Here is a 14842-nt window from a genome sequence, read left to right as displayed (position 1 = left end):
ACACTTCAAATGAAACACTATGTACACACACACCTTCCCGTGGCGGATTGCTGGCAGTGGCGCTGGCGGCGCTCCACCGGGGCGGCTCCACCTGCGGCTGCAGAGCGACATCAGGCAGGACTCTGGAAGAGAAGAGAGGGAGGCGGGAGTGAGGGAAGAGGAAGACAACAAATCTCAGTTACGTTTGGAGAGGGGGGGACTCGTGGCTGATATGATGATTATTGATGAGAGGTTGAGACTGAAATATTGAATATTCACCTTTGTGTCTCTGAGGGAAGCTTTCTCTCTCTCTCTCTGACGGCTAACTGCTTAGTAACTGATCAAAATTAACCATTCAGTGGCATTAGGAGTATTTCCTCATCTTGGTCACTATCGATTTTTATGACATGCTGAGTAACACATGCAGATTTGTAATCAGGGGAGCTACTCTACACAGGTTTGATTGGAATATAGTTTCCTCAGTGATACGTGTCCTCTGTTTAATCAGCATGTAGCCACATACAGGAGAGGGACATGGTCAGTACAAGTCGCTTTTATTTCATTGGTGAACAAAATATCAACACAAACACTTGATACACAGTCAAAAAACACAAAATTTAGGTAAATCAAAAGCTGTAAAATGAGACTTGAGGCACAAAATGAGCAAATCAACCAAAATCACAAGACAGAGGGGTAATTAAAGTTTAAAAAGGCAAATAAAAACGTGATTAGCTGTGGTTATAACGAAAAAGACGTGCACAGTCTGCTCAGCGTCCCACTCCGTGAGATCTTGCTGGGTTTCGGGGAGGGGGTGGGGGGGAAGTTGGAGGTTGGGTGGACCTTCATCTGTACCTGTATCTGCTGAGGGAGTCCTGGCTGTACGTGGTGCTCTGCCTCTGAGGACGCCCCACGCTCTCTTCTGACTCGGACTCAGAGTCTGAAAATAAGGAGAACGACAGTTGTGAAATAAAGCAGATTAAAACAGCAACAATTATTGTTTTTGATACTTCATATTTATTTCGAATATGTAACAATAAAGATATGAACATACAAACAAGAAGACAGACAGAAAGTAATATTTACAAATAATGAATAGCAACTGTGAGTGTATAGTTACTTTTATTTAAACCTTGGAAAAGGAGTGGGAGGAATACAAACTTTTTAAATCCCATCCCTTCTCCAAAAATCATGGCATCCTCTTTTTCTTTCTGCCCTCGACCACTGGAGGGTGCAACAATTTTCAGATCTGACACATAGAGGCTTTAATGCAGCTTTAAAGTTGATACATGCAGTATTTTTTAAGGTATACTCTGCAGGATTTTCCTAAAAACAATATATAGACTCAAACAGAATAATAATCCCTCTCAATCACTTCTGACCCACAGGAAGTGTGTGGTGGTGTATTTTTCTGCAGACTCTTCCTTCTGTCTGTATTTTCTTATTTTCTTTGTATTTTCTGTGTTCAGGACGTTTATGGGCGTGTACCCCCACAGCACTCAGGTGAGGTCAGGGCTTTATAAAAAGGTACCGACCAGGTGCCAGACTGTAAACAGCAGGAATCCAAGAGGAAGCTACAAACATCAGTTTGAGAGTTTATGTTTGATATATCTTTTCAAAATTAATTTTAGAGACATTTTGAATCCATTCAATCAGTTTTAGAAAAATAGTAAAAATAGCCATACTACAGTGTAAAAAATATTTTGCTGTAAGTAACAGTCCTGCATTTAAAACTTTACTTGTGTAAAAGTACAAAAATATTTGCTACATAGATACAATATAATATCACATCATAATTTATTAGTTGTTTTATATTTTGTTTAAATAATCTGAATCTGCAGAGTAGCTGGTAACTTAAATTATCAGATACATGTAGTGGAGAAGGAAGGACAATATTTCCCTCTGAGATGATGGCTACATTAAAACAGATGTGTATTTCAGTGGTGGGCGTTAAACTGTGGAATTCTTTACAGAATGATTTAAAGGGTTGTCTCAATATTTTTCAGTTTAAGAAAATGAATAAAGAAAGAACAATTAGACTATATGGAGTTGTAGTGTAGCAGCTGTTCCCTTGTCGAAGGGGACATTGTGTATGGCTTCCGATTCTTCTGTTTGTTTATTCATTTATTTATGTTTCTTTCTGAGGTTTCTGTAAGTATTGGTTATTAAGTGTAACTGACAGACCATCTATTTATTATGATTATTTGTGTTTTGAGAGAGGGGCAGGTAAAATAAGATTGTTTTCTTCTCCCTGCTCCTTCTCGGTCATGAAACGTGTATTAGAATTTTTATTTTTTATTTTTTTTGGATTGTGACTTTGATTCTTTGATTGCTGCGTTAAGGACATGAGCGGAACAAATAAAATGAAAATGAAAATGATGTAGTAGAGAAGAATAAAATAGCACAACATAGAAATACTCAAGTACAAGTACCTAAAAACTGTACACCACCATATTTAAATAAATGTACTCAGTTACTTTCCACCACTGCTTTAAATCAAACATGTTTTAATGATTCAGATGACCTGACCCTTTAACATGTTTACATAAATAACGAGATCATTTCCAGCTCCTGTCTCCACACTGCTTGTTATACGTGTGTCACTACATCACGTGTCATAGACAAACTGCTGGCTTCCTTTACGAGTACAAAACAAAAAAAACACACTGCCACAAACGAAGGTTATTGATTATTTCCACCACTGTTTAAAACTACTGCACAGTGCACCTCTCATGTTTGCACTGGCTTTAGCTTTATTTGACCGCTGACACCTGCTCAGCAAATATTCAAAGCAAATATTGTCAGAGAGGTGTCAGACAAAGTCCAGGATGTTGAACAGCGCATGGAAGTTGGATTGTTTTTGTTTTTCCCACGTATGTGTCTGGGTTCTGACCTGGGGGTGGGACTCTGACGGGAGAGTTGACCCTCCTTGGTGGCTCCTGGCGGACAGTGATGGGGGAAGCTCTCAGCCCTGGCAGGGGAACATCAGGAAGCACTCTGTGGGGGGAGAAGTGTGACAAAAATGAAATAAATATTCATGGTGTACACTGTAACACCTGAAGCTTGGAGCTAAATAAAGCGTCGTCCTTACTTGTATCTGCTGTCTGGACGGGGGCTCTCTCTGCGCCGCGGAGGGGAAGCGCTGCGGTCAGAGTCTGACTCCGACACCGGCCTGCGAGGCGGCCGTGAGGCATTGGAGGAGGCTCGAGAGGTGTTCCAGTTGGGGACAAGGGGAGAGGACCGAGGGTTGGGGAGGGTGGACATACCAGACAGACTTCTGGAGAGAGAGCAAATCAAAATATTTCAGCGATAATAATAAGAACTCCAGACAGTTCTTCCATTCAATCTAAAGTAATTTATTTAAAGATTAGACTACAACTAAAACTGAAATAAACTAAATGTCTAAATGTTTCCACAGCTGAGCAGATGACTGTCAGATTCAAATGCAGGCGTACAGAAAGAAAACTCTGCATGCTCTCTCAGAATAGAGCCTGACCTCTGTCTTATTTGCATGTAAATAGATTTTGATTTGTGGTTTGTGCAAGGTGATAAAATATAATAATAACCTTGGTTATACTGCCTGACAGAACCATGAGAATAATAACTCGTGATTCTTAGATTTCACTGGATGTTTGGGAACTCACTGTGTAGTAAATCATCTGTTCAACACTATAAATAAACATTCGTCTACACATCTGAAATCTAAACACATAGCACACACGTGATACCCAAACACAGAGTTTGATTCATTAAACAATAATGAAACTGAGCTGACTTGTATTTGTTGGAGTGATCCCTCATGTCTGGACTGTCTCTCCTGGCAGGAGGCGGAGAGGCACTGCGGTCCGACTCCGACTCAGATGGAGCTGAAGAGACAACAACAAACATTATGAGTTCAAGTAGCTACGGAAGCAACAAACCTTTGCTCATATAATATTAAATCACAGCTCAACTTAATACTGCCAGGGATGGGAACTGCCAAGATTTTTTTTTAAACCATCTCTATTATGAATTTTTCTTACTGGTCCAATTCTTCACCAATTCTCTTATTGATTCCCGATCAGTTTTCTGTGTGGAAATAAAAGTAGGCCTGCACAGGTTTTCAGAGTCAACGTAACTGCTTCATTATCTCTGAGTCTGAACACCCAGTGTAGAGACAAAGAAGAAAAAGACATGCACATGACTCAGGTGTGCAAAAACTCCACTGTGGTGACGTTAATATTACTATAATGTTAGTAAAAGGATGTTTAGCCTCAGCTGGGAAGCAGTGGCACTCGTTCGTAGAGTGTCAAAGACATGGCATTCCTGGACTTTAAGCCCATGTTGGTGAGAAAGGTGTTTCAACATATTGCTGTTGTTTCCACCCTTACCTGAAATCATACTTCTACAAACATTACAAGCACCACTGTTGTCATCCTTCCTAAGTGAAATGAAGCCAATCTTTGGACCGTTTATTCCTTTCCACCTTGACTTCTCAGCAGTGTAGACACATGAGTGTGATGCCACTGGGCACGTTTCCAGGCACACTAATATTTCACTATTATTCTAAATATGACAATATTCTGAGTTTGATACGGGTCATGTAAACAGCATATTCCACCTGGATTTTCTGAATTTAGCACTTTCACATTAAGATGTGTGATATGCCGGTATTATTCATGTTTTAATATCATTATGCATTCGGAACATGTGTCTCAGTTTGGGTTTTCACCGCAGTTCAAGACACACGGCTTCTTCCTACTGTCAGCTCTGTAAGTGGTCATGGAAACGTTGTACGCAAACCACTTCAGCAACAGTGTGCAAGGCTGGTGTAGAGAAGCATGGCCGAAAGAAAAGCCCACATTTCTTGATTTACGCTTATATAGCAGCACCGAAGCGCAAACATTTTCAAGACAGTAGTTGAAGAAATGAAAAACGGAGGCTCCTGATTTGATGCAATGAAGCAAAACAGCACAAGTGGCTCCAACTTAGGCTTAGTCTGCTGGAGGACCCCCTATAATACACCGGCCACTGTCTGTCTGTCTGTCTGTCTGTCTGTCTGACACACTCTCACACACTCTCACACACTCTCACACACTCACACACACTCACACACACACTCTCTCTGCTGTGAGGGTCCAAAGGACAGAGGGATGTCGTATGCTGTAAAGCCCTCGGAGGCAAATTGTGATTTGTGATATTGGGCTTTAGAAATAAAATTGATTGATGGATTGATTGAATTGAACTATTCAGCTGTTTTGATGTGATAATCGTCACGTTAGAGGACGTTAATCGGAGGCTGAATGTAAATGGGAATATTAGTGGAATACTCATTTTCATTAGCCATGTAAACAGCTTAGTAGAAACACTGTCTTTTTCAGAATAAGGCAAAAAACAGAATACTTGTGCATATAAACATAGTCATTGTTTTGCAATGTGCAACTGTCAGAAAAGGAATTAATAAGTGCAAAGGCATACAAATCCGATTGATCAGACAACTTGTAATTGGTTCTTGATTCCCATCCCTAAATATCGCACTCCTAAAATATTCATGTTTCTTTTAAAAGGCTGTCTGTTAATATATCTAAAAGCTACCACCATTGATTCTCAGCAGGACTGACCTCTGCGATGGGCGTAGCTCTTCATGGGAGGCCGAGTCAAGGTTGAGCGCAGCGGTGATGAATCCCGAGACTTGGGTGGAGGAGGTTCAGCTCTCCTTTTGGGTAGAAAGACAAAAGATACAGTAGATCAAAGATCAGTGCCTTTATCCTTAAAACATTAATTCTGATTTTACATTAGGAGCTAAAAGAGCAAAGTACTTTGTTGATACATGTCATTTCCCAATCTGTAGCATCACAACCTGCAGCTGAAACATTTTATATCATATCACTATCACTGCGTCACCACCCTTTGGCTCACTCTCCACAGATCTGAAACATGATGAGGGTTGGGCATGTAGAGTGAGTGACAAACAAGCTAATGATCACCTACAAAACAGAAATCAAACTGCCTGGTAGCTACATAATGAAACTAGTGTGTCAGTGGTGAGACAAGTTTTTTGTTTTGGCAGACAGACCGAGATTAATCCCCACCCATGAAATGACAGAGTAAGAAACTACGCTGAACTACTACGAGATAACAACTACTGCTTCATCTTTATGTTTATTAGTTTTGGTGGTGGGGTGGGTGTTGTGTGTACCTGCGTGTCCGTTTCTCTCTGTGGGGGTGACGGGACGTTCTGTGAGGGGGGATGTCGTCATCAAGGTCTGAAATGTCTGATTAGAAACAGAAAACAACTTCACTTAGTCCATTTATTTTCTCTCATTCGTGTCGTTGTCCTGTCTCTTACACAATATAATTCAGAGGTGCTTTAACTGTCCTCCATCCCTCACCCTCTAGTTCAGAGCTGCTGTCCCGCCGGCGTCCGTCCTCACTGTTGGGCGGGCTGTCCTCCACCTCTGGGATGCTGACCAGGAACTTGCGGTCGTCCCTGAGGACCGTCATGGTCAGTTTGCCCCTGCTCTTCTCCACCAGGTGCTTCGTCTCCAGCAGGGATAGATTCTCAGTCGTCATCCCGTTGATCTGGTCGAGGAAGGAAAATCATTTAAATCGTGACTTAAAGTGATCTGTTTGTGTTGGCTTAAGAGTTTTCTGAGTGTAGTTTAATCATCCAAATGTTAATGTTCACCTTGAGGATGAGGTCTCCCTCCTGCAGTGTTCCTTCCTTTGCAGCCAGGCCTGTTTCCGTCATGTGCTTGATGAAGATCTGACTGCCCAGCTTCAATCCGTACTCTGCAGAGAGAGGTAAACAACAACAACCCAGTCAGACATCAATACTCACCTCATGGTTTTTATCAGGGCAAACTGACTAACTAATTTCTGGAGTCCTACCATCTGTGAGTCTCTTTTTAACTAGCGTAGTTTTGATGGGTTTCTCTACAACGTCCTGATGAGGCAGTCTCTTGTACCCTGACGACATCAGCGGTAGTGTGTTCCCATGCCCATTGCGGTCGGGCGAGGAGCTGCGCGCGCGGTAGCGGTAGCGGTTGGAGTCTCTGTTGTCGCTGCCGTCGGAGTAGCGCCGTGTTCGCCTGGGGGGCTCCGGGTCCAGCAGGTTGGAATGGGAAGCGGCCCGTGTTGGTCTGGTGGTTGCAGGGATCTGAATCTTTCGAGGGCGTTTCACTGTCTGGAGAGAGGAAGATGGAGATGGCAAGAGATTTAGAAACACAGGTGGGCAGTGGTTATTTAGGTGTTTCGGTTGGTGCTTCCTCTGCACTTACTATGTCTGCAGTCTTGCCACATGACTTGAGGGTCTGGATGGTGAAGTTAGAGTGGACGTTGTCCATAGACACTCCGTTGACCATGACGATTTGGTCTTTGTAGCTGCAGAGGACAAGAAAACACACAGGTGAGTCTGGTTCTGTTGGAGGGTCCTTTGGTTTTAGGATTGATTTTACTTATTAATAAAGGGTAAGTACAGTATTTTACAACCTGAACCCTGTTTTTTCATGCTGTTATTTGTAAGCGCATAATGCAAACAATAACTTCTAAAACTGGTCCAGTATTGAGCGAGACAACAGGCTGCAATGCAACCACTCTCAATTTCTGTCCACTAAAAGTGCTTGTTTTTGCCACTGACAGGCTCAGATTATTATTGTAAGTGTCTAACAACATTATGATAAGGATCCTCACAGAGATAGGCCTTCTTGTTTAAGAGTGAAATCCTTTTTGTTCACCAGGAAAACCCCCAAAATTGTACCAGACTCCATTAAACAGCAGTCTTAGTGTATACAGTGCTGCATATTTGCTCTGCTTTAACATCACACGAGTGATACAACGGGATTTGACCAGTTTTTGCTATCAACAAATCTTCCACAACTTTTTTAGCTATTTCTGGACGTGTTCTCGGAGGTGAATTTTCTCTGTTGCCGTCAGGGCATCGTTACGCTTTATCTGCTTGTAAAGCTAACCTGTATTCAAATTATTTTATTCCCTCTTTTTGTCTTTTAAATTGTCTTTAATTTAGATTAATCTCTTTTATTGATAATAAGTCTATTAACTTTCTTATATTTATAGATTCCGTTATTCCAGTGGACATCTTGGCATAAATTTTATTCCTGTTTTTATTTTATTACTCATTTATTTATGTGTCTACATGTTACTGTATGTTATGTTATAGTGTGTGTGTGTGCAAGGCAAGCTGCTCAAACTAATTGCCCCTGGTGGGATTAATAAAGTCGTCTGAATCTGAATTTGAATATTTTCACATCTAACTGGGTGAATTAAAGGTTTATTTCAATTAAACCAGTTGGTGATTGTTGGAACAGTGGAAAGATGAAACCAAGATGGCTTCTGTGTATTTTTTTTTCTGTTAACTTTGGATGAAGTGTGTTTTAGGGTGATAAAATTAACTGTTTAAATGGAGTCTGGTGGGTCTGGTGATAAGAATTTCAGGGCTGTTTCTGGTGAAACAAAAAGGATCTTACTCTTTTACAAAAAGGATCTACGTCTGCAGGGATCTTTCTGAAATGTTGTACGACACATAAAATAATAATCTGAACATGTATGTGCCAAAAACAAGCACATTTATTGGACATATATTGATGGTGTGTACATGAGTGGTCACATTTAAGCCTGTTTTGCTTGTGCTCAATACTGGACCAGTTTCAAAAATCACTGTTCCCATTAGTCACTTAGACACAAAAACGTGAAAAACAGGGTTCATGTTGAAAAATACCAAACGTACCCTTCATGGCCTGGCTCCAGAATATATATCTGAACTGCTGCCCGCTTACCAACAAGTGCACAGTCTGAGCTCCTCAGGAACGGACCTGCTGCCCGTTTCACCTCCCACTATATAAAGACTAAAGGGGACCGAGCGTTTGCTGTTGGGGCTCCTTAGCTGTGGAACAACTTGCCTGAGGAACTCTGGCTTGTTACATCAGTATCTTCTTTTTAAATCACTTGTTTATTGAAAGGCTTTCGTATGATTTCTCCTTTTTTCTGGTTTATTTTCATTCGTAAGGAGTGTTAAAATGCATCACGCTGTTGATATTGCACTTGAATGTGTACTATGCAGAGACTGTTGGTGACAGTTTGTAAACAGTATCAAAAGTAAAAGCCAATAGTGGATTGACGTTTTACTATATTTGTATTTTTATTGGCAATGTGTCCATGATTTCTGTAGCTTCCTCTTGGATATATGGATCCTACAGTCTTTAAAAAAGTGCGTAGGATCCACACTAAAAATGTATGTACGGGCAGAAGACAAAAATGGCGTGCACCAAGAAATATTCTACAATTTCTACAATCAGGCTTCCACCTCACTGCGTCGCAAATTTCCTGTCCCCAAAATGTTCGTAAGCATGGGTCAAAGTTTTCTCCCATGAAATCTGTTTTTATACATCATAACTTTTCCATGGGAGGTGGCGTACGCCTCTTTCAGGCCTCGTTTTGTGCGTATGCAATGTTTATAAATGAGACGCCTGGTCACTCTCTTTTTATAAAGTCCCAACGTCACCTGGGCGCTATAAGAAAATACAAGATTCTCTGCAGAGAAATCAACCATCACACACTTCTAGAGGGTCATAACTGTTGACTTAGATGGACTACTTCTGAGTCTATATATTGTTTTGTATAGGAAAATCCTGAATAGTGTATTTTATTTTATCATATTTATTGTTTTCAAGTTCATTCCTTTTTCCTCCTCATGCCTGTCTGGTTATTCAAACATCACTGTGTATTTTATTGTTGTGTTTGTTGTAAAGCACTTTGTAATGCTGGGTTTGATAAGTGCAACACAAATAAACTTCATTATTATTATTCAAACATCCAACCTTCAAATGAACCTTTTCAAGTATGTTGACACGTGTATGGAGACAGGACGTCATGTGTTTTGCATATAAACAGCCAAGCTTTAAAAGTAAGAGTCACGTCAGGAGGATGGTGGTCAACTTACAACAGGCGTCCCAAGGCCGGTCCATTTGGCAGCACATCTGACACCACCACAGCTGTATCCCCGTTGTCTGGGTGAGGCTTATCCTTGCCTCCTGAAATGGCAAAGCCAAACCCCATCTTGGGATCCTGCCATTATGAGAGAATGAGATTTTAAGAGAAGGTTTTAGACGGACAGAAAATTACAGTAGGGAAATGAAAGAGTGACACAGATGATGAGAGGGAATGCAGGAGAGTAAGTGTGAGTGTGAGCATGTGTAGAGAGACACAGAGGGAGGAAGAACACATTCCAGCGGCGCTCAGTCTGAGGCAGGACGCTGAGGAGGCAGCTGGTGCTGTGGGGTGCAGCAGGGTGTGTCCCTGTGAATTCCTTCTGGAGCCTCTGCTGTGAAACTGAGAGGTCTGAGGCACGGTCCAGCTCAACCACCCCCGCACTACAGCACTTGTACAATACCCGCATTAACAATAGTGAAGGTGCCTCTGTGCCACACATCCAGCATCGACTTTCACTTCTGTGTTTCTGCGGCCACTCAGCACAGAAAAACACCACGGATGCACCAAAGATAAGTCTGAACTCCTAATTTACTTTAGGTCCTTGAGAATTTAATTTTTTTTTAATACATGTGACATAGGATAACACACCCATGTTGTCATCATAACTCCCGACACCTCCATGTCTGAAATGCAAATAATTTCACACATGTCATATATTAAATATTTAAAAAAACAACCACTTACTTTGTTCAGCGTTATTGTATGTTGCTCCCATATCGTTAGCTCCTCCATACCTGGTTTCTGAAAGGAAAAAAACACAATAATGATTATAAATGTATGCTTCAGCAAAGGAATATTTCTTATCTTTTTCGACTATATCAATTATAAATAAGTAATCTTAATCTGTAATCCAGGTCCTTACAGGTAGGAGAGTAGAGCCTGAGCCAAGCAGGAAGAGTGTGTGTACGGCTCAACCTGATCTCAACATGCTCTCACCTGTCTCAATCCTGCCTGACCGGTATGGAGGAGGGGCTACCTGCTGTGTCTGAGAGTGTGTGTGTGTGTGTGTGTGTGTGTGTGTGTGTGTGTGTGTGTGTGTACGCTCCCAAGTCCCTGTAGTGCTGATAGCATATAACACCCGGGGCTTGTTCAGTGAGCATACACACAGAGGAACATTGTATAGAGGAAAGTAGGGCAGCATCTCAGGATGATTTTAATTCTCGATTAATCTGACAATTATCTTCACGATTCACCAATAAATCGTTTGGCCTATAAAATGTCAAAAAATATTTAAAGAACGGCCATTATGATTTACCACAGTCCAAGGTGACATTTTCAAACGTCTATAAATAAATATAAATAATTTAAAATTAAATCATTTTTTTCATGAAGAGAGCTATGGTTTTCTTGTATGTCTCCACAGTGAACAAAAAATCCAAAAACAGAGAAAATTCTTGATGAATTGGAATAAAAGAAGTTTAAGTGTTTGTAAACTGATTTTTGCTGTTATTAAACACAGACCCCCTTTACTGCAATTGCTCAAGACCTTTCTCCATTTTTAGATTCTTTGTTCACTGTGGAGACGTGCACGAAAACCATAGTTCTCTTCATAAATTTAAGGTAACATTGGGCGTGTAATTGATATCCAAAATGATTGGTTTGTGGGTAAAGTATTCCTTTAAAATTTGACAAGCTGGAACCAGAAAATATTTGGCATCTTAAAAAAAAAAAAAAAAGATTATTCCACTGTCAAAACAGTTGCCAATTATTTTAATTATTTTTAACTGACCGACTGTTAATCTCTGCAGCTTTGCACAGAAACATATTTCCTCTCACAGTGACACAGACACGTTGTGCCTGATCTATACAGCACATTTCTCCATTTGACCCTTGACTGTAAACAGTCAGTCAGATCACTCGGCCCTGGAGGCTGAAATAGTAGAGCCACTGTGGACAGTCAAGCTCTCAGTCCTGCACTTGATTTGATGACTGTTGACGTTTTCTAAACTGTAAGTGATTTCTATAAAGACACTTTGGTCATCAGTTACTGGAAACTCTTTCTGGAGGCAATAAGGAAGCTGGACTCGCTGTTTATTAGATAGGAACGTCTGTGAAATGGGAAGAGAGAGGGGGTGGCATGCAGCAAAGGGCCGGAGTTGGAATTGAACCTGCAGCCACTGCAGCAAGGACATAGTTTTTGTATGGGGCGCCTACTCTACCAGGTGAACTAGTGGACACCTTATCGCTAAGTAATTTAAAAGAAGATAAATCAATTAATTGGTTTGTGTAATTTAAAAAAAAATATATATATCGAAAATCTCTGATTCCAGCTTCTTAAATGTGAGTATTTTCTGATTTATTCACTCGTCTGTGACAGTAATTTGAATATCTTTGGGTTGTGGACAAAACGAGAGGATGTCACTGTGGGCTTTGGGAAACAACAATTGATATGTTTCACTATCTTCTGACATTTTAAAACCCAATCAACTAATCAATTAATCGAGAAAATAATTTAAAAAAAGATTAATCGACAGTTAACTTTGATCATTTCTGATCCATTTGTGAATTCATTAACTTATGCCTGTATGTCAAAATGTCCCTAAGGTTTAGTTTTAGTACATCCTCTCTGTATATACACTTAAGGAAAAAGTATCCTCATATTTCATTTATTTGTTGTTGTTTGTTTATTTTGGTTTGGTTTTTGTTATTTGCCTTTTTTTCTTATGTTTTTGGATAAGTATCTTTGTCCTTTTACTTTTAGTTTTTCAAATAATATTTAAATGCACCAATGGGAACCTCACACATTTTTTCTCCTGCACTGTAATTTGAGCATCTATTAATACAAAGAAATCTTTGCAAAACATCTCTGTCAAAAAAAACAAAACAACAAAAAACCCATATTATTTTGATAACAAGGTTTAAACTAAGCAGCACCCTCAGAGGCTGAAAAATGAAGCCACATGGCTTCTTGCCTGTCTACGGTCGTCGTGGATACGCTGTACACAAACCAAGTCGCCAAAAGTTTGAAAGGCTGTGTGGTAGAGATGCACGCCTGAAAGAAAAGCCCACATTTCTGGTGAGCAGGAGAAACCAAGCAGTAACCTCCAGGGCTAAAAAATGACGCCAACACAGAAGTGCCAAAAACTGCAGTTCATCGAATGACCACTGGAGGCTGGCTCCAAAACAGAGTAGCTCCCCATAGAGGCTGATGTTAAAATGTCCAACTTTACAGCAGAAATAAACATGTTTACAGCCTGGTACAAAAACAGTTTTGAGCTCTAGGGTTAATTCCAACATTCATCACAACTGTACAGAGGGTGAACTTTTCTATAACTCCCTGTTTCACATTTTCATTAAGGCCCAAAGTTACGCATATTTGAGGGCAGGGCTGCTTGAGTGACAGGCTGTGTGCCAGGACTGACTCACATCCACCCTCGCTCCTCCACAGCTCCACCCTCTCATCCAAATATGGTCACTTCTGGCACCAAAAAACCAAGGTGGCAACAGGTGAAATGCCAGACTCGAGGCTTCAAAACGTGAGTCTACAAATCAATGGGTGACGTCACGGTAGCTACCGCCACTATTTACACAGTCTATGGGTTTGATACAAGCCACTTATTAACACAGCAAACTCGCCTTGCCTCTCATGTTTATCATTTTCCACATACTCTTGTCTCTTTTCAAAACTGAAACAAAGCGCCAGCTGGTTGTAGACTGTGTATCATAGAGTCAAACAGTCACAGTGCTGCTGAGTTACTGTGAGAACGGGTAAAGCCAGCTACTCTAGTCAGGGACACAGAGATATGCTGTTGTAGTCAGGTGATAAAAACAGTTTTGGGTTTGTTCAAACACTCGGGGAGAATATGCAGGTCACACAACCCATACAAGGCAGTGACATGTTGCAACACCAGCACTGCAACATTAACAAAGTTAGTGAGCACAAACATCCACAGCCAAATATCCAACGTCGTGTCACACCCAAACACACTGCTGAAAAATGACACACCACATAAATTCACTGATCCTGAAGTCAATCTTAGTTCGACAGAAAATACATATCTCACATATGATCACCACAAAAATCTCAGACACGCTGGTGGAGGCAACCACGAGCGCAGGTGTACAGTGTGTGACCTGTGAACAGTGGGCCGCTTGTTTGTCCACGTTAATCATAAACCAGAGGGGGGAAAGAAAAACACAGCAACTGAGCTGATCGCCCAAATAAAAGCTAGCTGAGGGTTTTCTTAATCTAAATTGACACTGAAACCTGATGGGGTTAATGTTTGATACTGTAGTTTCACTGCAGATAGTTACGGCTATGGAGTCAAACAGAGAGAAACAGAACTCACAACTGTGGAAGTGGAAAAGCTGAATTAGAAACCCACATCTGTCAATTCAAAATCTCAAATCAGTGGCAGATAAAGCAAACAGCAGCTTGTTCGCAGAGAGTCTTTGAAGCTGTGGTGAACAACAGACCAACAAGAGTAAATGAGTAAGAAAAAGATCATAAACCAGAATGTGCAGAGGTAATGACTGAATCAAATGATAAGAAAAGAGCAAACATGTCCGTCAAAAGAAAACTGAGGGGCAAAACATTGTCCAAACACTGTTGCAACTATTGCTGTATTCAATATTCATCCACTACTGAAGGTGAAGACGGAAAACATGCAGACAGCAGTCATGCTTTCAGAAGGCCTGTCATGATTATTACGTTATTGACTTGTTAGATGTCAGCAAAATGATCGAGGTCACGTCCATGTATCATACGATTTTTCCCTTGGGTTTCCATACATTACAATACCCGCTGCACACCAATTCACCTGAGCTGGAAGGCCACAGAAGAGGTTCACAGGCTGAGATCAATGCCAAAAAAAGGTCAATTTATTCAGAAAATCGGTGAACAAAAAGAAGGGTGCTAAGAAAGCGTAGTTTCCCAGCA

General features: G+C 40.8%; 1 protein-coding gene across 5 annotated transcripts in view; it reads right to left on the bottom strand.

The window, feature by feature from the left end:
* tjp3 (tight junction protein 3) overlaps window positions 1–14842 on the bottom strand; it is a 39072-nt gene that overhangs the window by 14839 nt on the left and 9391 nt on the right. For 4 of the 5 annotated variants that reach the window (XM_049589060.1, XM_049589062.1, XM_049589058.1 and 1 more), the window contains exons 2-14: window positions 10648–10704; window positions 9914–10038; window positions 7236–7338; window positions 6847–7141; window positions 6644–6747; window positions 6348–6537; window positions 6155–6230; window positions 5577–5671; window positions 3752–3842; window positions 3068–3253; window positions 2870–2973; window positions 832–916; window positions 34–122 (exon numbers count right to left, since the gene is read on the bottom strand). In XM_049589060.1, the coding sequence (XP_049445017.1) occupies window positions 34–122; window positions 832–916; window positions 2870–2973; window positions 3068–3253; window positions 3752–3842; window positions 5577–5671; window positions 6155–6230; window positions 6348–6537; window positions 6644–6747; window positions 6847–7141; window positions 7236–7338; window positions 9914–10038; window positions 10648–10695 (1591 nt within the window). In that variant the 5' untranslated portion in view covers window positions 10696–10704. Of the gene's footprint in view, window positions 1–33; window positions 123–831; window positions 917–2869; window positions 2974–3067; window positions 3254–3751; window positions 3843–5576; window positions 5672–6154; window positions 6231–6347; window positions 6538–6643; window positions 6748–6846; window positions 7142–7235; window positions 7339–9913; window positions 10039–10647; window positions 10705–10825; window positions 10847–14842 lie in introns of those variants that run through there. The other variant, XM_049589061.1, reaches the window with a different exon arrangement.

Source organism: Epinephelus fuscoguttatus, linkage group LG10 (assembly GCF_011397635.1).
Source record: "Epinephelus fuscoguttatus linkage group LG10, E.fuscoguttatus.final_Chr_v1".
Classification (NCBI taxonomy): domain Eukaryota; kingdom Metazoa; phylum Chordata; class Actinopteri; order Perciformes; family Serranidae; genus Epinephelus; species Epinephelus fuscoguttatus.
The sequence above is the reverse complement of the archived record's forward strand: the minus strand, read 5'-3'. Positions and strand labels throughout refer to the sequence as shown.